The sequence below is a fragment of the Podarcis filfolensis genome (assembly GCF_964270895.1).
Source record: "Podarcis filfolensis genome assembly, chromosome: 15".
NCBI classification, from domain to species: Eukaryota; Metazoa; Chordata; class Lepidosauria; order Squamata; family Lacertidae; genus Podarcis; species Podarcis filfolensis.
Window position 1 is genome coordinate 37445588 of NC_139618.1, and position 26906 is coordinate 37472493.

Here is a 26906-nt window from a genome sequence, read left to right on the forward strand (position 1 = left end):
GTGCCCTTTAGTGTCATGTGTCAAAGCACTTGCCAAAGCAGTCAGAAACTACATTGGGGTCAACAGCACATATCACAAAAACTGTTTCTTCAAATTCTTCACCTTGTTCCCAAGCAGTGGGGGAATTTCACTCAATATTCTCCAGGGAGTATCGCATGTGAAGGGCATATCTTTAGCAAACAATATTGGGGTCAATAGGACACATTCCTACTCTCTGCTGCGTGGATGGGGTATCTGTGTGGCCAGGGTCCAGAACGATGGGAGTTGTAGTCCAACAACATCAGATGAGTCACATGTTCCCCATCCCTTTTCTACGAGATAGATTCAGAACCTTTCAGTGGTTGCAGTTGAAACTGGAGGAGAACAAAAAACCCAAACACATTTTCCAAAATCTTCACCCTGTTCCCAAGCAGGTTGTTGTTGTTGTTGTTGTTGTTGTAGTAATATCATTTATATCCCACCCATCTGGGAAGCTTTTAATGTTAATAGGTTATTGTATTTTAGTGTTTTGTTGGAAGCCGCCCAGATGGGCGGGGTATAAATAATAAATTATTATTATTATTATTATTATTATTATTATTATTATTATTATTATTATTTGGGGGAATTGCACTCAATATTCTCCAGAGGAGACAAAGATTCTTGCATGGGAAGGGCTCCTCTTTAGCAAATGTAGTACACAGCAGAGTGGAATTCACTCTGGTCAGTGACTGAAACAAATTGATGGAGTCATTGATTGATTCAGCAGAGTGGAGCTAGCACACTGCACATGCTCAGGAGCACTGCCAAGCTCTATGATAATATATGATATGTATATATATTCAGGTCCAGGGTTTAGACCTTGGAGCTCCGGCTGAAAACAGGTGCCCCTTCTCCCCTCCCGCCTCCGCTCAGCACCCTGGCCAGCTCCTTCTCCCTCCCGCTACTTCCGGGTCCTCCCCGCCGGCTCGCGGGAGGGGCGGGGCCGGAGAAGGAGGGAGGGAGGGAGGGAGGGCAGAGCCCGGCGAGGAGCACCTATATGAGCGCCTGCACAGCAGCCATTCGAGGGATGGTGAACAGAGTCGTGTCCGAGCTCAGTGAGTAGCGGCGCCGGGAGGCAGGGGGGGAGAAGGGAGGGGGAACCGGTGCATTTCGGATATAATCGCGTAAATAGATGTGTGCATTTATTGCATTTTTAACTGGACACTGGTATCCAATTATTATGAATAATAAGCGAAAGGTGAAGGAGCCCTGGACGGATTAAGTCCAGTTAAAGGCGACTGTGGGGTGCGGCGCTCATCTCTCTTCAGGCGATTCCATTTTTTTACAAAAAGAAGTTGCATTGATTTCAAGAAGGAAGGAAGGAAGGGGCTGTTGCAGAAAACTCAGCTTTCTTGCCACCCCCGCCCCCTTAAAATAAAACTTTCCCATTGTGGGTTGGGGGGTAAGGGGCTTGAACTGCTTCCGTGTCCCTTCCCAAGATTAGCAGAATAGCCGATGCAAAACAAGGGGAAGTCGTAAGCATTTCCTTAATTTACAGACGGGGTACAGGTTGCAGAATTTTAGTTACCATACACAGATTTTATTTTTTTTCAAGTGGGACAGTAAGAACCCAACCTTGACTCTTGAAGGGCAGACTAGTCAAGAAAGGCTGCCCACAAATGAACAGATTTCGTAGGGTGCTGCCATTGTTCCTTTCTGGGCTTCCAGCCTTCGAAATACAGTGGTACCTCAGGTTAAGTACTTAATTCGTTCCCGAGGTCCGTTCTTAACCTGAAACTGGTCTTATCCTGAAGCACCACTTTAGCTAATGGAGCCTCCTGCTGCCGCCGCGCCGCCAGAGCACAATTTCTGTTCTCATCCTGAGGCAAAGTTCTTAACCCGAGGTACTATTTCTGGGTTAGCAGAGTCTGTAACCTGAAGCGTATGTAACCCGAGGTACCACTGTAGAACCAACCATTTCTTTCTGTCCTCGGCAGGATCCAGCTGTGCAGAATCTCAACAGCTAGCCGGCAACTGTGGCAACCCAAAGCCACCTCCTCTCCATCCGGCTGCGCAGAGTGATGTTGGCCTTTCTTACGAAGCCCTTTTTCAACCCCCATCAAGCTGTAGAGTGTTGATTGGCAGGCCTTTGTGGCAGTCCACACATACCTTCTTGCGCAGAGCACTGTTGTCGACTTCTTCCCAAACATCCAGTTTGTTTCTCTTTAAAAAGGTGCTGAACACAGGAAGTTGCCTCCCTCTACTGGTCCGTCTAGCTCAGTATTATGAGCTCTCCCGGGTTTCCGGCCAGGAATCTTTCTCAGCCCTGCCTGGAGATGCCAGTGAAGGTTGAACCTGGGACATCTTGCAGGCACAGCAGAGGCTATTCCACTGAGAACCCTTCCAATGGAATGAACCTTAACTGGATAAACATACTGTATAACTGAAGCTTGGGGTGGGCTGGGGGTAGATCAAAAGCAAGTTCAAAAGCCAGCACTTCATTCAGGGCCTGGCACATGCTCCAAAGGAAAAGTAAAGGCTGCAGGATCAGAGAATTGGAATGGGCCCAAAGGACAATCTAGTCCAACTGCCTGCAGTGCAGAGACTGCAGGGTGAAAACACACTGGCTCTCCTTTTAATGGCTGCATTCTCTGTTTTCTGTCTGCAGAGCAGTTATTATTCTGCTCACTAAATTATTGCCTATGGCCAGGGAATACCCACTCTGCATAACTGCTCAACACACACACAAAACATAAATTCTGTTCTTGGGTCCATGAGATGCAGCAGTGACACATCCCTTGCTTGCTTCCCATGTGGGATGTACCTGCACACCTTTTTACAAGTGGGCTTTTATTTTTAGGTTTTCCTTATCCACATTTACCTTTTTCCCCGCTCTTTCCAGGCACTGATCTGTGCTTTAACACACCGTGTCTGAGCATGGTTTCTGCTTTGTTTTGCCCTGAGCTTTCCCCACAAAACCCCGCTCTTTAAATCTGGATCAGAGCAAATGTCAATATAGTTTTTACTCAGATTGCTGTTTGCTTTACGATTGAGCTTTAAAGAGCAAGTTTTTGCAGGGAAAGCTCCAGAGCAAAAAAGGGGGGGCATGGAGCTTTAAATCACAGACCGTTCCTGGAAAGAGAGGAGGAAGGGTCATGTGTATAAGCCCTTATATTGCTTATGGACTTCGGAAAGTAAGGAACTGAACTGCCTTCTGAACTGTGACTGTCTGGAAAGAGAAATGTTTGTGTGTTAGGGTTAACTGGCTGCCAGCTAATGTAGCCAAACCAGTGCAACAGGGCGACTGCCTTCGTACAGGGCTGCCTGCCAAACCCTACTGTCTGCTGTCCACATTCGTTTCTGACTCACCTCTAGTCGTCACACCCAACTTGCTGCAACTTTAAGTCTCTGTTTCCCCAAGGATAGCTCGGGGAGTGCCTGACGCTTCCTAATGTCGGCATTCAAAGTTTCTGAAACCTCAGGGAGAATGCCTGAATATGGCAAACTGACGTTTTTTCATCCAGAAGGCTCAGAGTCAGGTGACTGGAGGTGGGATGATGATGAGTGGTCTGAGGGAGAAGAGGGAGAAGACTGGAAGGAGGAGGGGTTGGAAGCTGAAGGGTTAACAGGGTTTAGTAAGCAGGAAGAGAGCAGTCCAGAATCAGAGGCTGGAGAGGAGGCAGGCCACAAGATGCATGGTGAGGCAGACTGCTGAAGAAGCCAGGGAATCTCCCCTTCCTGCTGGGACCAGCTCCACCCCCCTGGAACATGCAGAGAAATGAAGAGGTGTGCAAGCAGTTTGTGACTGCTTGGGAAAGACCCTGGAGAGGAGGAGCCTTAGGAAGGCAGGGACCTCCTCGCAACTGCTTTGTTGGAGCAAGACCTACTGGGAAGAGTTGCTGGGACCTCTAGGCCTGTGCTGTTTCGGTTTCTCGAATAAGGAGTTAACTTCACTGACACCGTGTTTTTCTTTGATAGCTGACCTAATGCTTGACTCTAGCTCCTGACAGTTACTGCTTTTAAAACGGCAACCCTAAGAACACCACCTGCCCCACGGCATGTGCTGGAGTGGTGTCAAGGTCGAACTGCAGCAGCTGCAGGTGGTGTGAAGCAGAAATGGGAACCTGCAAAGGAGTTTGAAGCCATGACCTGACAGTTGCATGCAGCTGAAGGACTAAGCAGGAGGCAGAAACAGGGAGCGGGTGAGATAGGTGTCCGGAAGGCAGATGGCAGGGAATGGAAACCTGGAAGGGTAGCTTTTCGCCACAAGGGTGCCCCTAGTTTGAATGGTGAGGCCAAATTTAGCTTGCTTTGCCTGAAAGGAAGTGAGGTGGCATCTTATTCTACCCTGCTGCATTCTGACCGCAGCAGATGGCTCAGCCTGAGGAAGTGCTGTGGGACCTGGGGGTAATACATAGCAGGAAGTGAAGCAGGACTGGCTATCCTGGGCCACAGTGCCCCTGTCCTGGTTTCAGCTGCTATATGCAAGACTTCCGCTGCATGGATGCTGTTGGCTGGGCTACTGACAGCACCTCTGAGCATGTGCAGAGCAAAGTGGACCGTGTTTTATTACTTTAAAACTTACCACATGGGAACACCCCTTCCCCAATACACTAATTATTGACAATTAATTTTAGGGAAATAGCAGGAATGCACCACTTTTCCTGGCTCTGGGAAACATGGGAGCCTATCATTTCCCAGGGTCAGATTATTTCCCCATGTAGCTCAGCGTTACTTATTCTGCCTGGCAGTGACGTTTCTCAGCAGGAAGCAAATTTCCTTTTGCATCACCAGCTTTAGACGTACCTCTTTTCTGGCAACCAGTGAATAAAGTGAACTTCCACCCCAAGCATAGAATCCTAGGCAACTGTGCAGCAGACGGGTGGGAATGTGTGCAGAAGAGTAAGATTCGGTCTCTGGTTACCTATTTGGGGGAGCAGCCTTGCATGGGCTCAGCTGCAGGCTGAAAGGGGTCAGCAGCCTTCCAACCTCCAGGATGAAAAGGCAGTCATTTTGCGGTCACCATGGGAGGCATCCAGTAGCCACCTCTGTCTCTAGCACCAGACCAGGCGTAGCATCGACCCACATCCCCATCTAAGGAGCTGAATTGGCACCACATACATGCCTGCCACATCCATCCTCTCCCCTCTATGTTTGTTCAGACCCTAAAGCTCTCCTAAGTGCAACAGAAACTTGTGCAGAGGTGTGTGCTGGCTCAGGCCTTCCTGTATCCTTTCCATCCTGAGAAGCCAGCCCACCCAACTAGCCATCTTCAAGTCACAGATTTGGGTATGCCACAGGACTGGTTGCTGGTCTCTGTGTTCGAACCCTACCTTTTGCTGTAGGCTTGCAGTTATTGGGCAAGTCACCCTTCCTCAGGGGCTTATGTGGCATCATCTCAGAACACTTGCTGTGCCACGCAAAGAGGACAAGTGCCAAGGAGGTTTCTTAAACTGAAGAGAATCAGGTCTCAGACGAAGGAGTTGGCCCAGCAGCTGATAGCTTTATAGCATGCATAGGCAAACTAAGGTCCAGGGGCTGGATCCGGCCCAATCACCTTCTAATTCCAGCCTATGGATGGTCCGGGAATCAGTGTGCTTTTACATGAGTAGAATGTGTGCTTTTATTTAAAATGCATCTCTGGGTTATTTGTGGGGCATAGGAATTCGTGTGTTTTTTTTCGTTTCAAAATATAGTCCGGCCCCTCACAAGGTCTGAGGGACAGTGGACCGGCCCCCTGCTGAAAAAGTTTGCTGACCCCTGCTTTAGAGCGCTAGCTGGAAGCTGATTGGGTCCCCCGGACCTCTGCTGTGCTAGCGGCTGCAAAACACACTCTAGCCAGTGATGGTGCTGACACGCAGCAGAGCAGAAGAAGGGTGCTCAGCACTGCCTCTGCCCACAGCTGCTGATGTCAACACTGCTCCACCCAGTCGCATTTCTATTGGCAAGAACATGAAAAGAGCCCTGCAGGATCAGGCCAATGGGGATCCATTTTGTCCAGCATCCGTTCTCACCTTGTCTGTACTGAATCTTCCCACATTCAGCTTCATTTCTCTGTGCTGGCTATAATTTCACAAACTTCTAGCATGTCACCTTTGACTCAAGGCCGGCTTGTGATCCTGGAACTGAGCTGGTGGGGGTTCACTTCTTCCAGGGTCAAAGGGTGGGGTAGGAGGAAAGGTCCAGAAGCCACTTGCTGCCACTTCACTGCAAACCTGCCTCCTGCTTTCTACCTGCACACCCACACTCTTACCCAAGGCTTTCTCACGTTCCCATCCAGGTAAACCCTCAATACCATCAACAAACCAGGAGTAACAGTGACCCACATCGCAGGGCCACAGCGTAACTACACCATAGAGACTGAGGGGGAGCCATCAAAACAGTGGCGGTTTGGAGGCACAGCTTGGCTAGCGAGGACCGCGCTCTGCACGCCTTGCCAGGGCGCCTGGCCGGATGGACGACACCTTGAGGATCTTTGCTTGGGCCACCGCTAGCGAGCCGAAGAGGATGCAGATGCAGATGCTGGTTAAGAAGGTGGACGGGCCAATGAGCAGGAAGAAAGCATAATCTTTTACGTTCAGCCAGGGCTCCCGGCAGTGAGCAAAGGACTCGTTCCCAATGGCAGTGATGGGATGTTGGGTGAGCTGTGTGGGGCGTTTGCAAGAGACAGAGTCCACCTCTGGAAAAGGGAGAGACACAGAGACTCAGGGCAAGGCTGTGGTTATTGCAGCAGTTGGGGATGTTGGACCAGAGGATTGCTAACCAACAAGCACAAACCGGTTTAAGCTCTTAAGCTGCCTGCCAAAGGAATTAATGTGGATTGTTTGGAGGTTGCTTCTGCTAAGACCTTTTAGGGAGACCAAGGCACCTGCTGTTCTAAAGTTAGCCAGAAAAGAAATCAAAACAGCAGTTCCAGGTGGTCCCATAACCTCCATAAAAATCCATCAATATGTCTTCCACATGATTAATTGCCAAACCGGAGATAGTTGTGACCCGCCCCCCTCCCCCCCGGTGTCTGGCAGCGAAGGAATCTAATTTAGAAATAAAGGTTGTATCCAATGTTAGTCCTACTCAGAGAAGACCCGCTGAAACTAATGTACAATGGTACCTCGGGTTACATACGCTTCAGGTTACAGACTCTGCTAACCCAGAAATAGTGCTTCAGGTTAAGAACTTTGCTTCAGGATGAGAACAGAAATCGTGCTCCGGCAGCGCGGCAGCAGGAGGACCCATTAGCTAAAGTGGTGCTTCAGGTTAAGAATAGTTTCAGGTTAAGTACGGACCTCTGGAACGAATTAAGTACTTAACCTGAGGTACCACTGTACAAGGGTAACTTAGGTACATTTGTTCCAATGGGTCTGCTTTGAACTTTGTTGGATACAACCCTAAATGAACAAACAGATGGTTAGTCATTTCTAAAGGAGCTGATGGTGCTATAATAAAAGCCAGTTGCACCCAGCTGCCCTGCTTCGCCCACCACACACCATGCATTCTTTTTGGCAAGCCTCTTGGGGAAACTGAATCCTCCCCCTAAAACAAAATGTTATGGCTCCAATTTATTTGTTTTGAGAAAATGTGTTCACAGACTTGTATGGCTGGAACTTTGAAGGGCAGTGGAGATAACTGGGGAAGAGAACTGAAAATAAAAATTTCAACCACTTTGAGGTTTTCTGCAGTCAAGCAGTACAGTCAACTCTTATCTTACATGGGGGTTAGATTTCAGGGATAGTGCATAAAGCTAAAATTGTGTAGAGTCAAAACACGGGTGCAGCAGCTGGTGGAATTGTCAACATCTTTTTTCCCCCAGACACCCGTTTTTAAAAATGATTTAAAAACTTTTTTTACCAAGCGTATAAAGCTAAATGTGCACAAGTTAAATGTGCCTAAGTTGTGGGTCTACTGTTTATAAATTTCATGAAATAAAACAATAAATAAAGGTGATCGTTGTTAAAGCCACCAGCTACAGGTGAGCTTTCCAACCCCTTCCCTGTTGAGTCCTGCTCACCTGGGACTTTCTCCACGTTGTCAGTGAGCCACTGGTAGAGGGGCTGGATGGCGCAGGTGCACCCCCAGGGGTTGTTGTGCAGCCTGAGGAAGTGCAAAGAAGGCAGGTTGCTGAAGATGTCAGGCGAGAGTGAAACAAGCGCATTGCCCTGCAGAAACAGAGACTCAAGGTGGGGCAAGGACCCGAGCAGCTCTGGCTCCAGCATCAAGAGCTTGTTGTTCCCCAGGTTCAGCATCCTCAGCCTCGGCACGGGGAGGAAAGTATTGGGTTGCAGGACAATCAGGTAGTTCCCACTCAGGTCCAGTTCCCGCAGCTCATTAAGGCCAGCCAGGGCCTGGGGGTGGATGACCCCGAGGATGTTGCTCCGAAGGCTCAGGTGGCGCAGGGCGCCCTGGACGACAAAGGTGCTGTTCCGGAGGGTAGCAATGCGGTTGTAGTCCAGCAGGACAGTGGTGGCATTGGCTGGAAGGTCCTCCGGTACCCAGCGCAGCTTGTGCTCCATGCAGTTGATTTCCCCAGAGGTACAGCTGCAAACAGCTGGGCAGGCAGAGCAGCTGGGGGATGGGTAGAGGAGGAGGAGGAGGAGGGTGAAAGTGGCAAAGGTCTGAAGGCAACTGCAGCGGGTAAGGCTAGAGCCTGAGGGCAGGACCTGGCTTCTACCGCACCAAGCCATGGAGCCTCCTCTTCATGCCCACCCTGACTCCTGGGCCAGGATTCACAGCTTGTGCCAAAAACCTCACAACCCACCAGCCTTTCCCTGCAAAAGGAGGGCAGTTCTCAGGCTCCCCTTCTTAGCAACTGCCCTTGCTCCAGCAGAGTCCTGCATGCCAGCCTTGCTTCTGCCCAGCTATTAACTTGGCTTCTCTTCTGGGTGCAGCTGATGATGGGTGGAGCTTTCGCTCTTCCTTAGCAAATATTTTAACAGGGCAGCCTCGCCTGCCAAGGGGCAAAGCCACAGCTTCCTCCTGGGCCCAGCCTGTCTCCTCCAAAAGAGCCACACCAGGCTGCCCTGGGATAGCCGGCTCCTGGCTTTGCCTGGCATCACCCCTCGGCTCCTGCTCTCAGGCTGCCCTGGCACATCATGCCAGGCAAGTTAACTGGTTTACTTATTAGTGTGCTTCACCCTGCCCTTCCTCCAAGGAGCTGCTCAGAGCAGCATTTCAGGCTCGCAGCAAGAAGCCTGTAAGGTAAGGTCAGCCTTGAAACACAAGGCATAGTTATAGCTGAGGGGATTCACACCACAAGAGGTGGGTGACAGTCAGTTTGGATGGCTTCAGGAGAAGGACTAGGCAAATTTGAAGAGGAGGAGGAATGATGCAACAACATGCTCATGAGGCTGGAACTGGGATTCCCAAGGGCCTTGCCTACGCTTGACAGTCCTGCTCCTGACAGTCAGAGAGGGACTTGGCTGTCTGCTGCAGGGGACAGGACGATGGAGGAAGTGGATGAAAACTCTGACAAAGCAGCTTTTGTTCCGCCATAAGGCGGGCCAGCTACTGGCCCATTTCCAGTTGCACAAGGGTGCCCCATGGACTGCAGGTGCCGACAGCCATGGGGGGAGGGGGTGCTTCTGAATAGCCGTTGCTGGAAGCCAAAGGAGAGGAGAGTTGCTCTTGCACGCAGGTCCTGTTTGTGGGTTTCCCACTGAGGCATCTGGCTGGCCAACCGGAGTGGAAAAGTGCCACAACTCCCTCCCTCTACAAATGGGACACCCAAATTTGCCCCTTCGCCCTGAGCCCTTGCTGCTGGGAAGCAGCCAAACTCCCAATGGAAACAGGAACACTCGGGATGCAAGCCTCAAGAAGATAGGAGGGGACGAACCCCCCCAAAGAAACCTTTTATTGACCCCTTCCTTCCTTCCTTCCTTCCTTCCTTCCTTCCTTCCTTCCTTCCTTCCTTCCTTCCTCCAGGATGCAGAAACAGCATCATGGATATTTGGCATCATAGATGATTTTGGAGGAGTTTCCCCGGTCCCTTTCGTCTTCTGCGGTGAGGTTGAGGGAGTGCAGCACTTTGTACTGGACCATGGTGATGAGGGCCAGCTCCTCAGGGTCTAGGCCGCTCATCAGGGTCACTTCTGGGGGATAGAGGAAAAGAAAGCACACTGGGTGGCTGGTTCCGTACCTGCCGACTTCTCCATGCCCAGGCCAACCCGAGGAGGGAGGAGGGTCCTGTGCTGGACCCCTTCCTGCCAGCGCAAAGCTGTCAGCTGAAGAAGCATTTCAGCTACCCAAAGAGGGCTCCTTCCTGGGAGAGGCAGCATACCATCTCTACTGAAGACCTTCCTCTTCCAACAAGACTTTCAGTTTGAGACTTTTTCCAATCTTCCTCTGCACTGGAAGCATTTTAAAATGTTTTGAAAGGTTTTTGGTAATGTTTTGTTACTCGCTGCCACCCTGGCCAACTTTGGGAGGAAAGGCAGGATGTACATTTATTAAACATAGAACTAAAGAGGAGGCCGTGGCAGGGGCAGGAGGTGGAGTTACTGATACAAAGCACAATCCTAACTTTTAGGGCTGGTGCTCTGGAAAAAAGGACGCAGCCAGCAACCAGCCAGACAAAACTAGCAAGGAAGTATCCCACGAGCCCCGTCAACAGGTAAGTGGCAAGGAGCTGTGCAGTTTAAGGAACTGGGCAGCAAGTGTATGGATCTGGTGTCACTGGAATTGTGCTGTACTAGTGGCCACAAGACACAGCCTGGCCACCTGCCTTGTCCCCCACCCACCCAAATAAGAGGTACCAGCTGCCAGAGGCCCCTGAGTGCTTCACCCTCTCCACATCACCAAGTCCAAATTCAACAACACTTAACATTGCATCCATTGGGATCCTACTGTAAACAACAGGCCATGGACCTCTGCTCAGCTTGCCAGCACAGCCAGTGAAGTGTACAAATACACAAATCAAATAAATGAAGAAGAATGAAGCCTGGTAAGGCCGGTTTTCAGTGGCTCAGGCAGGTTTAGCAAAATACCTCTCCATATGCAAAGAAGCCAAGGTCTGGCAAGCAACTCTGCTTCAGTGGGGAGCTTGGGCTTTGCAATGTTTATTTTTATTCTGTTTACCTTGCAGAAAGATTGAGGTCCTGCAAAGTGGCTTGTAAGGATATGCAGGACTCAGACTATTTACGCCATGCCATGCCAAGGAATAACACACCAGGGATATTGTTTTAAGAAAGAAAGCTGTTATCCTTGGAAATCTGAGCCCAGAGACTGAGGGCCCAGAGAATGCGGAGGGTTTGCCCATGTGCTCCCAACCCAGCTCACGGGACAGGGGCTCTTTGCTTACCAGTACAGGCAGGCAGACAGAGCGAGCAATTGCTCCAGGTTGTCATTTGCTGGCAGTCCTCCACACACGTCTGCACTGGGACACCACAGACTGCAACAAGAAAGGCCCCTTAGTTATTTGTCTCAGGCAAAACCTCAGACTCACCACCTCCTCTTCCTACTCGGCAGGATGTAACTATGCAAATACCTATGCTACCAACAGTGTAAACTGGTTTAAGTCAACTTCTCCCCCCACACACACACACCGCAAAACCCATACTCTGTGCAAAGGAAGGATGGCAGAACCAGGAAATGGTGGGGTCAGTACACATGGTAGGAGGACTGGACAGTGCCAGACTCTGGTGAAAGCACCCTCCAAGGGCTAGGGAAGGGGCTGCCCCACAGCTCTGGAATGCCTCTCCCACCCCCAAGTATCTCAGCCTGTGGCTTTCCACCATTGCTGAAGTAACAGAGCCAAGCCCCAGATGTACAGGGCTGAAGGCTGGGTCAGAAAGTTCCATTCTCAAGAAGATCTAAGGACTGGCTAGCATCACACACCAGGCGCAAGAGAGTCCACTGAAGTCATTCATTGTTAACCGAAGGAGCGAATTTGCTTCCTGAATAAGTTATCTAAGAAATACAATTGCTGCTGCCTCAAAAATGCAAGTCTGTATTTCCACCCACCCCACTTAGACCTCCCTCTACCCCTGTTTCTCCATGACTCAGTGAAGACATATTGCCCCCCTCCCATTTTGCAGAGCTCAGCATAGCATCAGGCTAACCTTCTGATGGCACCGTTCTCAAGAGGAAAAGAAAGCAGACCAGGATAGGAAGGGGCCGGGGGGGGGGGGGGAGACCGAGCAAACAATCCAGGAGAAGGGGGAAGAAATTTGTCACCTCCAGTGTGAGAGGGCAGATCATGTTTAACAGCACCATACTAACCATGTCTACTCAGAAATGAGTCCTGTTGAATTCAACGGAACGTACTCTCAGGTAAGCAGGGATTGGATTGCAGCTATGCCACGTCAAAAGGAAAGCATAGGAACCTGTTCCATCAGGAAAGTAAACAGACTTCTCTGTGCCCGCTGTCCCCACCCGCCTCTGCAACAAGCAGGTTTCTGTCACTGGGGTTGCCCAGGACAGCTGGCAGGAACAGGATGTCCTGCTGGGAGCAGCTACACACAGGTATGTATGACTAAGATGTGTGTGCTCTCTCTCTCTCTCTCTCTCTCTCTCTCTCTCTCTCTCTCTCTCACACACACACACACACACACACACACACACTGCTGCTAGGGTGAACCACATTCATCCAGGTTTGGTGCTCAGCAACTGAGCAGGTACTTGTGCACTCCTAAGTGGCCACAGCCTGCCAGCCATGCTATGTAACCCACTGGAATGTTGGCACAGGCCACAAAAAATGAGTTTCTTGAGCCACTGCTGCTCCCCAAGAGAGGCTCTGGGACAACGACTGCCAGCTCCCTCACCTTTCTCAGCCGTTGTCTGGAATTGGCCGCTGCAGTCGCAGGCAGGTCGTGGTGGGGGTGCCGAGGCCCTATGACAGGAGGGGCCGCTGAAGCCCTCTGCACAGACTGAAAGGAAACAGAGCAAATGAGTGCAGCAGGGCTCAGGCATGAGAGGGAAGGGCATGGTGCAGAAGGCCCCAGAAGCAGCTGACATCACACAGCTCTCTCCTCCAAGCAACCACGTTTCTGGGGCTTCGCAACATAACACACAGCATTAAAAGCCAGCAGGATGTTCTCATCAAAAACCTGACTTGAGCAACTGTTGCTGTTGTTATTTCAACTTGGCTCTCAGGCAAGCCAATGAGGGCAGAGAACAGAGGCCGAGATGGACAGTGGCTTCGCCTTTTAGGCTGGCCTACTGACTGCAGCTGGCTTGACACTTCCCCCCCATTGCTTTTCCGCTGTTCTTTAACATCAGCATGATGCACAGAAGTCCAGCAGATGAAGTTCTTCCTTTAATCAACAGGGAAAGCTACACCAGTTTCATGTCTTGCACATGGAAGCAGCTCTCGACAAAGGGCTGTCCATACCTGGGCTTAATGCAACCCATGCAGCTCTCCTGTTTGGATTTTCAAAGCACAAGGAATCTCTGGATTTAGGGAGCAGATGTTGGAGGAGAGCCTATAGGAGGGGGAATAAAGTAGGCGTGAGTGGTTCACGATCTGCATTAACCCCAGTTTGGACAGACCCTAAGGCCTTTGCATTGCAGACCTGGATGACCTGGTGCATGTGCTCCTCACCAGAGCAGCCAGGATGCAGGCATGTTGCAGATCGCTGGGGGTGGCACTCTGCCCCTGGGCAGGCAGTGCTGACTCCAAGGTAAATCATGGTTCAGAATTACACTTTGGTGATGCCTTTCTCTCACAAGGACATAAGAAGAGCCCTGCTGATCTAGGCAAGATCTAGTCCAGCATCCCTGCTGCTCACAGGGGCTTGAGAGATCCTTCTGAAAGACCCCAAGGAGACCTCCTTCTCCCTGGAGAGAAGTGCACTGCCGCTACACCTGGAAGCTCCACTCCTCTGCAAGGAGGAACCATCACGTCCTTCAGGCAGAAGACATGAAGAAGGTTCTCTTCCCGTCCCTACGCAAGACTCACTTACTGGTCCACCTGTAAAGCGTTGAATCTGGCTTGGCGACAATGCTGTCCGTGGAGCTTATCAGATAGAAGCCAGTCCCTGTTTGGAGGACGGCAGCACACACGCTGTGCTCCATCAGGCACTCCTGCTTCGCTTGCTCCAGGCTCTCAGCGGAGGGGTACAGCACGGACGGCTCTCCTGCCACGCCGTGGCCAGGTTGCTCATCAAACCATTCTGTGGCTGTTGGGAAGGGAAACATGGTGTGGCCAGCTTAGCTAATGCTCCACAATTAAAACCACCAACAGAGCCTGTTTACATGGCATGTTGTAAAATTATTTATTTGCGGATGCATTCGAATGCTGCTTTTTGTCCCCCAAACAACCCCCAAAAGTGACTCACATAAAAGCAAAGTGAAAGAGCAGAGCAGAAGAAAAGACCATCATAATCAACAAGTAAAAATAACAGCCAGGGTCTCAGGTAGTTTTCAAAAGGGGTACATGCATGGGCAGGGGCCCAGTTTCGGCATTCAGAAAGAGATTGGGGATTGTGTGCTCCCTCCTCAGGGAAGGAGGGTTGGGTTGGTTGTAAGAAGCTTTGGGTTGCCCTGGGCAAGATAAAGCAACTCACAAATTCAACAAATAAACTAATTACCTTCACTACATTTGCACAGGAAGGGCCTCTCCTCCTTGCAGCTGGCATCACCAAGAAGCCCTGTTGTTGAGTTGAACCACACACAGTCCTTCAGGCCCCCATCAGCCATATCATCCTTCAGGTACCTTTCCCCACACACAAAAGCAAAAGGAAGAGGGTTGTTTGTGCTCCAGGGCTCTGGGCGGGGGGGGGGGGGGAGGTCACAAGAGCTCCCTCCAAAAGGAATTTTGCAAATGCTCTCGACTAGGATGCCAGCACTCCAGGGCATATAAATTCAATTCATCATCAGAGGTATTGCCACATCTCATATTTCCTGGTTCAAAATGCAATGCTTTCCTCGAATATGAGATGAACACCATTACCCTCCCAACCAATTCTTCCACGGCTCAGATTCTCATCTGAGCTAGGGCAGTGTTCACTTCCTTCCCTCCTTCCCCTAAGCTCTCATCCAACAACAGTCCTTCAAACTATGTTCCTTCCAGCCCCATTGTTCATTGGTTGCTACACTGATGGTGGCAGCAGGCAGAAGGGAGGGAGAAAGAGAGACAGACAAACAGAAGGGATGCAGGCAGGCTATACAGCACACCAGGTACAAGGAGGAATGGAAAATGCCGTTTTCCCAGCCACTGATGTCAGAAAGCTCTGATGGATAAGGGAGGAGGCTCACAGGAGTTGGGTTGGGATTGGATCCCATTGCATGTGCCCAGTCAGGGGCTGCAATGCCAACTGGGTCATTTTGGATTAAGCTGAGCTATTTTCTATTACAAAACAATAACATTGTTGGGGGGGGATGTCTGAGCTGATCTACTTAAAGCTTGGTGGGGCATGACCTTCCCCGGCACCATTCGCCCACAGGGCAGTCATATCTAGGGGGAAAGGGCCCTGGAGGAACCACCCGGGTGCTCACTGTGCCATCTGCTCGCTGAGGGGCTCCTGTGTTGTCCACCGGAAGACGGATTCCTCCTTCAAGTCATTCAAGCCCGTCCAGAAGGTTACTCCAAAGTTTGAGCGGACCCAGTCCTGGAACAAACATGGCAGCCGCAACCTCAGGATGGGTGGAAAGAAGGCAACCATCCCATGATGCCTCAGTTGACCTTTCACCTGCCCCCCTGCAGGGAGAGGGGTGGGGGGCTTGGGCACGTACAGGGTGGCACAGGGTTCTCCAGAAAGGTCAATATCAAGGAAGGAGAGGGCTCCGGCTTCCCTAGGGCAAGCACCACTTGGCCCCTGATTGCAGGCTGAGAGGAGGGCCAGTGAGGGAGCCGTCTTCTGGAAACTGCAGCCCAATTCCATGGGCTACATGCCATCAAAGGTCATCATGAGGGGCCCTGTGCTTCTGGAGGGATGTTGGTACGGAAAAGCCATACCTTCTCTTGCAGAGAGGCCAGGTGCAGCAGTTCTGTCTTCTTGAACCTCCGGCAGGCCTGCAGGGCCTCTTGCCACTCGCTGGCCAAGGAGGGGTCCCAGAAGTAGCAGCTGCCATTCCAGTGGCTCCACCCAGGCTCTGTCGGACAGGAACTCCGGGGTGCTGAGGAGGAGGCGGGGGGACATTATCCAGAATGAGGCCCAAGCCGCTTTCCCTGATTATGGCCACAGCCCATCATTCCCAAAGTCCATTCAGTGGAGCAGAGGCCAAGAGAGCCAGGTGAGAGCATTGGGACCTGGTGGCATTGTCCCCTTCCAAAGTCCCGCCAAGCACTTACCCAACGACCCCTTGCAAACCCATGGCTTGAGCTCGGAGCAGGAGGATGCAGCCACCTGCCCCTCTCCCTGCGGCCCAATCTCCAGGCAGCCCCCGGTAGCAAGCTGTGTGTCCGCCAACCTAGCGAGGGAAGCAAAAATGGGTCACACGTGGCTGGGACCACCAGCTTCTCAACAGGGAAGGACAGGTGCCAAGGAAGCCAAAGTCACATGCCAGACAGAGAAGGAAGGACAATGGGGACCAGGGATGAGGTGCTAAGCTTTGCAAGCTGGGGGTGCAGTTCTGACAGTGTGGTGGCAGGAGATGCAGGGAGATGATCACTGTCCCTCCCCAGTCTTCCTAGACAAAGACACTCCTTCAGAAGCTGCATAAGGGTTGGACTAGATGTCCCTTGGGGTCCCTTCCAACTCTACGATTCTGTGATTCTGGGTTGCGGGAGTTCTGGATAAGTTGGTTGCCAGAGGGCCAATATATCAAGGGAGCCCCCTCTGTCAGTGGTGAAGCACCTGCTCTGCCTGTAGAACAGGGCCGGCCCCTCCATGAGGCAGACTGAGGTAGCTGCCTCAGGTGACAGAATCCAAGGGGCCCCTCCATGGGTGTGAATCCCACCACCACCACTGTCTCCACTGAATCGAAGAGAAGCAGCTGCTGCAGCAGCAGCAGCTTCCAGGGTGATCTTGCAAGAACAGCATGTCTCATGGGATGCTCGCAAGACCTTGACAGAACACAGAAGCCATAACCACATGCCCCCAGTAACTGGGGACAGCATGGGTAGCACCTCCATGTTTTGCCTCAGGCAGCAAAACAGGGCAGGCCACGCCGGCTGGAGGTCCCGGGTTCAACCCTTGGCCCAGCACAGAGGGAGTCTTTCCTGTCAATCCTGGCCTGGTTGCCCATGTCTGCTTGAAGGCAGCCACCTCCCCCCAAAACACTCACCAGGGAGAAGAGAGATTGGCTGCTTGGCCCTCTGCCCATGTCCAAGTCCCATCTCTGTCGACATCATTCAGCCCTGTCCAGCTGTTCTTCTGCACCATGGCTGCTATCCAGGCCTGAAGGGGAAGAACGGATGGGGGTGGGAGAGGAGGCTCATTCCGTTGGTTTAACCTGCTCATTTACAACATGAACATTCAGCTCTCTGGCGGCAGCAGTGTGCTTTGTAGCTCCATATATTGAAACAAAATGTTTGTAGGTATAAACACCTATAAAGAGTTAGAACAGCCTCCCAAAAGTGGGAAATGTTCTCCCACCCAGTGATCTGAGGGTTGGTTGCCAGGAACATTGTCCTTCAGCCGTCAAATGCCTGGCAAACAGGAATGCTTGGAAATTTCCTCCTAAAAGTCAGTAGTGAGGAGGGCACTCCACAAAATGGGAGCACCACTGGAAAGGCCCTGTAGTAACATCCCTGAATAGACCTCACCTACTGATTTTACAGAGTCCAAGATGGTTGGCAATGGGGAAGGTGCATGGGCCCAAGTCATTTAGGGCTTCATATACTGGCCTTGAACTGGGCCACACAAGCTTACTGGCAGCTACCCCACAGTGAAGCATGGAGCACCAGCCATGCCACCTGGGAGCATGACTAGCTCCCAACCTGCCTTTTCCTTGGCGCTGCTGAGGGTCAGGAGGCTCACGTCTTTTCCATATGTCTGGCAGGTGGCTTTTGCCCCCTGCCAGTTCTTGCTGCTGTGCTCCTCCACGTAATAGCAGTGACCGTCCCAGAACCACCAGCCAGGAGCATGTGGACATCTTGAGCTCACCAAACCTGGAAAACAACCACAGGCAGAGCAGTAGTAGCTTCGCAACGTGACCCTGACTCTAACCCGCTAGCCTGCCTGTTCTCTGTGAAGTTGTAGCGCTGCTGCCTCTTGACGATGTTGTTATTTCCAATGAGGTATTGCTTTGTTTTTCTTATGTTGACTTTCCCTTTTATCACAAAGCCACTTGGCTTATTTTATTAACAGAAAAGATGAGCGTAAATGATTAAGCTAAAGAAATGCGCCCAACTGTGGGAGTTCATGGAGCAAAAGAAGGCCTGCCTTGTACTTATTTATTTCATTAAAAAAAGATACACTGCTTGATTGTATATTTTTTTAAAAAGCCACACACCTCGAAGTGGCTTACTGAAAGATAAAACAGTAACATCAAGAAAATTAACAATAATACTTTTAAACATACAGAAGTTAAAGTACTAAAACATACAGAAATTCACATCCACTTTCCAAACACCTGGCTAGGGTTGCCTAAACAAGGATGTTTTTAGCAGGTGTTGAAAAGAGTACAGTGAAGGCGCCTGCTTGATCTCAATAGGCAGTGAGTTCCAAAGTGTAGGTGCTTGGTGGAGTATGTGGAGATGGCTAAACTTCGATGGGAGGAGTAAGGAACTAGGAAGAAAGAAATTTTAACAAAGAAATTTACTGAGTATTTGAAAAAAAAATGTAACACAACTTAAAACATCAGCAGGGTTAATGTAAAATGAGTAGTAAAGATAACTCAAGGAAATTATTATAGAAATAAATAATCAAGGTATTAGTTTGGATATGCAGCAGTAAAAATAAAAGAAACCACAGATGGAAGGGGAGGGGAGGTCAATTTGATGTTATTTTTGGTTTTGCTGTAGAATTTGTATGTTTTGTTGTAAAATTGTACACACCCCCACACACCACTATAACAAAGTGTATCTGTGGCACCTGTAGCAATGCCAATTATGCCAAGTCGGTCACGACTGGACCTAATGGTCAGGGGTCCCTTTACCTTTACCCTTTAAACAGTTGATAGGCACATGTAAGCACACAATCTCGTAGGTAAACTGGTCCCAAGTTGCCATGGGCTTTATATGCAAATGGCAACACCTTGAACTCGGTGCAGGAGCAAATCAGCAACCAGGGCAGATCTCTGAGCGCAGGTGTCATATGCCAACAAGGCCTCACTCAGTCATGCTGCAGCATTTTTATGTCACTCATATTCCGCCCCGCCCCCAAACTTACCATGAAGGCACGAGGGGGTGAAGCGACGGACGCAGCGCAGGTGGCGCCCATCGCATTGGCCCGTCAGGGGGTTGTAGGTCGATGTGCTCAAGCACGGAGAGCAGCGCCGCCGGCACCCATCCCCACAGAAGCTGGGGGAGCAGGCTGCAAGGACAGAGAGTTGTTGGTTAAGGCAGTGAGCTACCTGGAGACACCAGCCCCTCTGACTGGCCTCACGATACTCTGGATGTCTGCTGGAGGCCCTGCAGAAGTCACTGGAGGTGTCAGGGGTCAGATCCTGCAGCCTTGAAGCTCAGCCTTTGAACCTGGCGGCACAGGCACACACCAATACACAGGAGGAATGGCCAGCCTCAACAAGGAAGCCTCTCTCAGCGCTGGACTAGGGAGGAAATTCTCAGTACTGGCCAGGTGGGCTTAGGGCTGCCTTTGTGCCTTGTGTGATGTATTTGGCCACCGGGTCTTTGGTCCTCTCCAGCAAATCTTAGGCTTTTATTGACACCAGAGTGGGATCTCTGTTTCAATTCAGCCTCTGAAGACCATCAGGGAAAGGCTGTTTCTCTCTTCCCTCCCTGCCCCTTTCCCCTTGTGTCTGTCTGTCATGATTTTTAGATTATAAGCCTGCAGGGACTGCCTTGTTTTAACTGGAAGCCTCTTGGGCTGAAATAAATAAGCAGTAAATAATAAAATTGCCTCCCAGCCCTCATTGAGGACTCCCCAGATGCATCTGACTGGCCACTCTTGGAAACAGGGCACAGGCAGAGGCAGAATGGGAGACATCTCCTGTCTTCTCATGCAGCTGAACCTGCAAACATTCCTCAGCCCAGGTAGGATGGGTCAAAGGGCAGTAAGCAGTGGTGTAGCGTGGGGGGTGCAGGGGGGGCCGGCCGCACCGGGTGCAACATCTGGGGGTTAGGGTTAGGGGGCGCAAATCCACGGGTTAGGGGGCGCAAATTACTTGCCTTGCCCCGGGTGCTGTCAACCCACGCTACGCCACTGGCAGTAAGCCAGGCATGAATTTATTCTGGGAGAGGCTCCTGAAATCCATTGACAAAGGGGCTTCTAATCCACACAAGCTCAGACTGCCATACACTGGGTTGGCCTTTAACCTGCCACCACAAGACACATTTAAAGCACCTTGCTGGGCTGTGCAGTGTTCAGGGGCATCCCTGAAATGGAGGGAGGAAGGTGTTCCAGCCCCCGATCTACCAACCCACTACTATTCCCCCTTCCCAACCTCCTCCCTGTCCTCCTGCATCTCGAATGCAGCAGAAGCAGCCACTCACCTGCCTTCACGTAGAGGATGGCGTCCGAGCCAGGGCTGTCCACCAACACCGTCCCTGCCACCAGGTAATAGGCCCCGCTAAGTCTCAGCAGCCCCGTGCAGCCCTCCTTCTGCAGGTAGCAGGCGTCCTTGGCTTCCTGCAGCGACGCTCGCCTCTGCTGGGCGGCCAAGCCCTGCTGAGGAAGGAGCAGCTTCTCCCTGAAAGATGGCAGGTCCACATCTGTGTGGGGATGCCATGAAGCGGGAGAAATAAAGTGAAAGCTCTTCCTGGCAATGTACAGAACAAGGCAACTTAAGGCACATTTCCTCCACCCGAAAACTGGGAACTGTAGTTTACCCCTCACAGAGCTAGAACCCCCCAGGACCCTTAACAACATGCAGTTCCCAGGGTACATTGGATAATGTGCTTTAAATATAAGGCATGTATGCAGCATGGAACTCTGCTCCTGAGGGCATCCCCTGAAGTGTGACAAAGGGCAAAAGACCCCTAACATTCCCCACCTCTCCTCTATAAGGATACGTTGGCATTAAGCCCTCAGTGCATCAAAGGAGATGACAGACTGAGTGGGGATTTAGGTGCCAGGCAAAAATGTTCCTCCTTAACCAGGCCTTTGGCTGACTGACATCCAAAGCCCTTTTAAAATGTATTGGGGAGCCAGTGGGATTATTGGGTTGTTCTTGTTTTTATTATGTATTTTGTGATTTTGTGATATTGTGATTCTATGTTGAGAACTGCCCTGAGACCTGCGGTATACAAATTTAATAAATTCTCATCATCATATTTTCTCCCCAGAGAATACTCCCACCTTCAGGTCGCTGGCAAGCCCAACGGAAGCTGCCTGGCTCTGAGCCTCTTCTTTCACCACCAGCAAAGCCAGCCCTGGCCTGAAAAAAAGAAAGAAAGGGGGGGGCAGCTTAGCCTGTGGGGCAGTCAGATGTTGCTGGGCTCCCATCATCACCCCCTTGATCCCTGGCCAGGTTGGCTGGGGCAAGACTAGGGGAGGTTGCGGGAGAGATCAGGCATGTCAGGTTCAAAGTACTTTGCCTGTCCCAGGATCAGTGCTTTTTTTCTGGTGGGACACAATGGTACACAAAGCCATCACCTTTTTGGAGGGGAGGAGGAGGAAGGGCTCTTGGACCCCTCAGAGCATCACGCCTCCTTTCCCAAGGAGGCAGGAGGCTGTGACAGGATTCTGGAGCCCTGCTGCCTCCTTCCCAAAGCCGGGCAGACCCCCTTAGAGCATTGTGCCTTCTTCCCTAAGCTGGGCAAATGCTTCCTGGGCTTGGGGAAGGAGATGCGAGCCCAGGTCCTGGCAAAATGTTGGACAGTGCTACCCCTGTGGTAAAAATAGGCATGCATAATGCAGCAAGTTATTTATAATGCATCTCTATATACCAAGATAGGGACGTGGGTGGTGCTGTGGGTTAAGCCACAGAGCCTAGGACTTGCTGATCAGAAGGTCGGCAGTTCGAATTCCCGCGACAGGGTGAGCTCCTGTCGCTCAGTCCCTGCTCCTGCCAACCTAGCAGTTCGAAAGCACCTCAAAGTGCAAGTAGATAAATAGGTACCACTCTGGCGGGAAGGTAAACGGCGTTTCCGTGCGCTGCTCTGGTTCGCCAGAAGCGGCTTAGTCATGCTGGTCACATGACCCGGAAGCTATATGTCGGCTCCCTCGGCCAATAAAGCGAGATGAGCGCCACAACCCCAGAGTCGGCCACGTCTGGACCTAACGGTCAGGGGTCCCTTTACCTTTACTATATACCAAGATCTCAATGAAGTTCCAGTAAATCATGTAATTGTTTAACATGTATTTGTTTTTCCTGGCCCTGAGGAAATTTTGCACCCAGGGCAATTACCCAGAGTACCGGCACCTTTTTCCTAGAAAAAAAGCACTACCCAGGACCCCTTCCCACAGCCCATCTCCAGGAGGTTGGCATAGCACACCCATTCCATGGCTATTGGGGTCCCTCTCAACTCTAGTCAAGTTAAATTATGGTGGTTCCAATGTGAGAAGTTCACCAGAACCTACCTCCTCCCCCACCCCTAGCCTCCAGCAGGGACCCCATCTCACCTTGACCTTCTGCACGGTAGCACCCAGGTACCTCTGGCAAGCAGAGGCTGCTTCGTCCTGCCTGCTGTAGCGCTCCGAGGACACGCAGGCTCCATGCTCAAACACCCAGCCATCCAGGGGCAGGCACTTCAGAGAGACATACACCGCTAGGGAAAGGGGTTTGGCCATTACTAGCTGACCGCGATGCCAGGGGGTTACTCGGCAACTACACACCCTTGTGCACCAAGTAACTGCAGGGTGCCCCCTGGCTCCTGGCACTCAGGAGCAGGGTTTTTAAGTCAGAAGGCATGGTGCTTCCTGGCAAGCCGCTCTGAGCCCGGCCTTGGCCGGGGAGGGCGGGGTATGAATAAAAAATATTTTTATTATTCTGGAAGAGCTACAAGCTTGAAGGCAGCTGCAATTCCATTTGCACTGGGCCAAGGGAGCAAACAGGTGGCAAGGGAGGTTATGGGGGGGGAGCAGCAGAAGGTCTGAAGGGCTCCATGGTGCCAAACGAGGCCACCAGCCCTCCTTCCTCTCAGGGCTCCAGGGCTGGCGGTTGGAGCCAGTGCCACGACTGGTTTAACCCTGTTTCTCCAAATGTGACCTTTTTTTGCATGGGATTGAGGGTGGCTGCATTAGGGACGGCTCGGAGGAGAACCCATTAGCCCACTGCTTTGAGATGCTGTCAGGGCTACCCTAGGTCCCAGCTCACAAAGGACCAACGCTGCTTCGTTGTTAAGTATAAAAGTCTTTATTGAAGTTCAGTTTCACTTCCAGAGCCGCAGCGCGCAGCCCCACGTCTCAAGTGTCAGACCACTGATGCTCCGTCTGAGTCTCCTCCCCCTTGACACCAATTTAAGATTCTAGCCTTGCTCCACCTTCTCCGCTGCTCCTTCCTCCTCTGGGTCCGCCTGCCCGCCGGGGTTCCGCCCTTTCTAGCCTCTTCTCCCGCTGATTCCCCATAGCCTTCTCCCTCCCTCCGGCGGGCTTTAGGAGCTGGTTCCCCATCCGGGTCTCCTGCTGTTCCGCGCGCCTGCACATTTGAACTTGGCGCGCGCGCCCAGCCAGCAGCTTTCCTTCTGACCGTTCCACTGCTGCTGTCACTGCTTCCCCCTTCGGGGGGGCTAGCTGCAACTGACCTCCCCTCCGTTGGAGGCGTGGTCAGCCCTGACTCCCTCTCTGGAGGAGACACTGCCCCTGACACATGTGACTCCTCCCCCCCACTACGCTCTGGTGGGGAAACTGGTCCCGATCCTCCACTGCTGCTTTGGGCTCCTTGTTTCTGGTGCATCCCCCCTGGGACCCCCCCCTTGCCCTGACCATCGGCGCCCCCTTCTGGGAATCTTCTGATTCGCTGGAGAAGCTCATGGAATCTCTCGGGCCACTGTCATACTCCCCTACGCTGCCCTCGGATTCTTCCCCTTCGCTCTCCCAATCCTCTCTCCCCAGTGCTCCTGCTCCTGATTCCCTGACAGAGGCACATACCGGCTGCCTCCCTGTAGCGCAGGAATCCATCGCAGAGGCCCGTCAGCGGGTTGCAGCTCAGGCCTGGCTCACACCGGGGGCACATCGACTGGCAGTCCTGGCCAGAGAAGCCGGGCCGGCAGCTCGTCTTGACATGCACGGCAGCAGCCGAACTGGCGTCAGGGTCTTCCAGGGCCACAAGGCGTGTCCCCCTGGCAAGGCGGTGGCCCCCTGCGGAGCTGACCACGGCGTCACACCCCGTGCCCAAGGCAGAGCACTGCCGCTTGGCAGCCTCCAGCGAAGGGAAGCTCAGGTCCAAGGAGGGAGCGCCATAGAAGGACTTCTCAGGGAAGGTCATGTAGGAGCCTGAGGGGAGGGGAGAATCATAGAATTGTGGGGTTGGAAGGGACCACAAGGGCCACGGGATGACATTCATCCAGTGCTTTACCAACTGCACTGGCTCCCGGTATAGTACAGGGTCAGGTTTAAGGTGCTGGTTTTGACCTTTAAAGCCCTATGCGGCCTAGGACCCACATACCTACGGGACCGCCTCGCCTGGTATGCCCCGCGGAGGACCTTAAGGTCCACAAATGACAACACTTTGGAGGTCCCGAGCCTCAAGGAGGTTAGATTGGTTTCAACTAGGGCCAAGGACTTTTCAGCACTGGCCCCGTCATGGTGGAACACTCTGTCACAAGAGACTAGGGCCCTGCAGGACTTGACATCTTTCTGCAGGGCCTTTGGTTTGGACTCGGTCTGACCCTTATGTTTCCCTCCCCTTATGGTCTTGATTTATCGGCTATTTTAAAATGAGGCTGCATTTTAAATTGCATTTTAACTGGTATTTTAAATTTGTCCCCCCCCCTCTTTCCCCTATTATGTTTTTACTGTGATTTTATTGGTGTTAGCCACCCTGAGCCCGGCTCTGGCTGGGGAGGGCGGGGTATAAATAAAAAATATTATTATTATTATTATTATTATTATTATTATTATTATTATTATTATTATTTAGTCCAACCTCCTGCAATTCAGGAATGCCCCATAAATACCAAAATGAAAACTCAGCCTGGATAGCTCAGCTGGTTAGAGTGTGGTGCTGCTAATGCCAAGGTTGCAGGTTCGATCTCTGTATGGGACAGCTGCATTGCAGGGGGTTGGACTAGATGACCCTTGTGGTCCCTTCCAACTCTAGGATTCTATGAAATGAAAAAAGTCTGCAGCCCAAAGCAGTTCTGCTTACCACTCTGGTGGGAGGCCTGGCATATCCAGCGGTGAGGCCTGTGGCACGGCTCAGCCTTCAGGAAGCCGGAGCTCAGGGCCAGCATGCAGGTTTCTATGTCCGAGGGACCCTGTGAGAGAACAAAGCTGGCCCCAAAGAGAATGAGAGAGGGTGAGGGAAGCCAGAGACGGCGTCTGGCAGGCCTGCTGACTTGTGCCCTTTTGAGGTGCTCACTTTTACATCTCGTCCCCTTGGCTTGGCTTCAGTCCCATGTTTCTCAGACAACCTTCTTGGCAATCAAAGAAAGTTGTTCAAGACTTGCGATTGCTAGATCCAGGCAAAATAAGCTTGGTGAATGAAACAGCTCCTCTGAACGCTTATCTATCAGACCTTCAGGACCTGAACAGCTCCTTAGGAGACTTCAAACTCCTTTGATAATTTGGGGGGGGGGCTGAGACTTTTCAACATACAATACAATGAAAAAAAGTAATTAAATAAAAATAGAACTCCTTTGAAAGTTGCTTAAGATAAACTAACTCGCTCCCAGCTGCAGCCTCTCCCCATACCTTCCCCCACATGCAATATGGTGACAATGATAGTGGCCAACCTTACTGGGTTCTTGTACGGATGGCAAGATGAATTTGCAGCGAGTGTGTTCAATCTCTGCACTATAGCTGCTTCTATTATTTATTGACTGATTATTCAGAAGTGGTTCTTACTAAGTTCTGTGAGATGCACTTCTAAGCAGGTGTGCACAGGATTGCTGTCTTAATAGACTAATGGCCCCAATCCACCCATCCTGCCCCACAGTCTCTTTCTCAGGGGTTCTTACTTACCGTTGTAAGGCTTTGTTGAAGGGTGCCCCATCGGCCCAATGCCACAAGCCTCTGCCACTGCGAAGCCCAGTCCAGACACTCACCTCCAGCTCTTTCTGCAGCCAGACCTGTGGAGGAACGCAGAAGGTCATTCTCCTTCGCCAGTCAAAAACACGCAGTGGGGATCTTGCCGGTCAGCGCACCCCAAAGGATGCAAACTGTGCAAAGCCACCAGAGACAGCAGGGTGGAGAGGCCTGAGTGCCAAGGAGATGCTGGGAGGAGTGCAAAGAGCCTAGACTGGGAAGCCCAGCACCATTACCTACGTAGGGCCGGCCCTATCATGAGGCAGAGTGATCAGTGTTAGAGACTCAACTGATCTAAACCTAATTTACAGTCGCCACAATGGAATGTCTAGGCGCCATATTTCCCCCCCGGTGGGATTTATTATTGTCATTGTTATTATTCATTTCATTTATATACGATTTTATATTTTAAATGAAATCTCAAAGTGGTTGACAACACATTTAAACAGCCAATCAAACATGAGGAAATCCCAACCAAAGTACTGTGGCAAGAGAAACTGATGGATTACGCGGAACTGGCAAAATTGACACAAAAACTACGTGATAAGGATAACTGTGACTTTAAAGAAGATTGGGAACCTTTTGCAAAGTACTTAAAGAAACAACAAAATGAACTGGACTCCTTGGCAGGTTTTGAATAAACATACACAAATTTTTTATTGGTAACATATTGATAGATTAATTAAGGATCTTTAACATTTTACAATATGAAGAGAATAGCATATGCTGAGAAACCAGAGAGAGGAGCTGAGGGAAGTCTGGGGGGGGGTTCTTTTTAGGGGAGGGGGGAGGAAAAAATGGGGGGGAAATGAGGATGATGTA

At 51.2% G+C, this 26906-nt stretch overlaps 3 protein-coding genes across 4 annotated transcripts in view; all 3 read right to left on the reverse strand.

Moving 5' to 3' along the window:
• Window positions 1-2265, reverse strand: part of SLC18A1 (solute carrier family 18 member A1) — a 53547-nt gene extending 51282 nt beyond the window's left edge. The window contains exon 1 of the mRNA XM_083588714.1: window positions 2131-2265. Coding sequence (XP_083444840.1) covers window positions 2131-2171 — 41 coding nt within the window. The 5' untranslated portion in view covers window positions 2172-2265. The remainder of the gene's footprint in view (window positions 1-2130) is intronic.
• LRRC26 (leucine rich repeat containing 26) lies at window positions 1540-9755 on the reverse strand. Its single transcript, XM_083589035.1, has 2 exons — window positions 7967-9755; window positions 1540-6640 (listed from the first exon to the last, which is right to left on the reverse strand). Exons 1-2 carry the CDS (start codon window positions 8637-8639, stop codon window positions 6369-6371), a joined length of 945 nt encoding a protein of 314 aa, XP_083445161.1. The 5' UTR covers window positions 8640-9755; the 3' UTR covers window positions 1540-6368.
• Window positions 9756-9763: 8 nt separating this feature from the next.
• LOC310750354 (uncharacterized protein) overlaps window positions 9764-26906 on the reverse strand; it is a 40289-nt gene continuing 23146 nt past the window's right edge. For both annotated transcript variants that reach the window (XM_083588267.1, XM_083588268.1), the window contains 17 exons: window positions 26022-26128; window positions 25207-25331; window positions 23988-24332; window positions 22521-22666; window positions 21255-21333; window positions 20450-20668; window positions 19167-19310; window positions 17778-17944; window positions 17119-17231; window positions 16184-16302; window positions 15848-16008; window positions 15388-15500; window positions 14481-14605; window positions 13854-14069; window positions 12714-12818; window positions 11252-11341; window positions 9764-10043 (listed from right to left, as the gene is read on the reverse strand). In XM_083588267.1, the coding sequence (XP_083444393.1) occupies window positions 9892-10043; window positions 11252-11341; window positions 12714-12818; window positions 13854-14069; window positions 14481-14605; window positions 15388-15500; window positions 15848-16008; window positions 16184-16302; window positions 17119-17231; window positions 17778-17944; window positions 19167-19310; window positions 20450-20668; window positions 21255-21333; window positions 22521-22666; window positions 23988-24332; window positions 25207-25331; window positions 26022-26128 (2526 nt within the window). In that variant the 3' untranslated portion in view covers window positions 9764-9891. The remainder of the gene's footprint in view (window positions 10044-11251; window positions 11342-12713; window positions 12819-13853; window positions 14070-14480; window positions 14606-15387; window positions 15501-15847; window positions 16009-16183; window positions 16303-17118; window positions 17232-17777; window positions 17945-19166; window positions 19311-20449; window positions 20669-21254; window positions 21334-22520; window positions 22667-23987; window positions 24333-25206; window positions 25332-26021; window positions 26129-26906) is intronic.

Excerpts from the sequence above, each read along its gene's own strand:
- LRRC26 (XM_083589035.1), bottom strand. The coding sequence starts at position 8,639 with ATGGCTTGGTGCGGTAGAAGCCAGGTCCTGCCCTCAGGCTCTAGCCTT. Across the intron at positions 6,641-7,966 it reads CAACGTGGAGAAAGTCCCAG|AGGTGGACTCTGTCTCTTGC; the intron begins GTGAGCAGGACT and ends TCCCTTTTCCAG.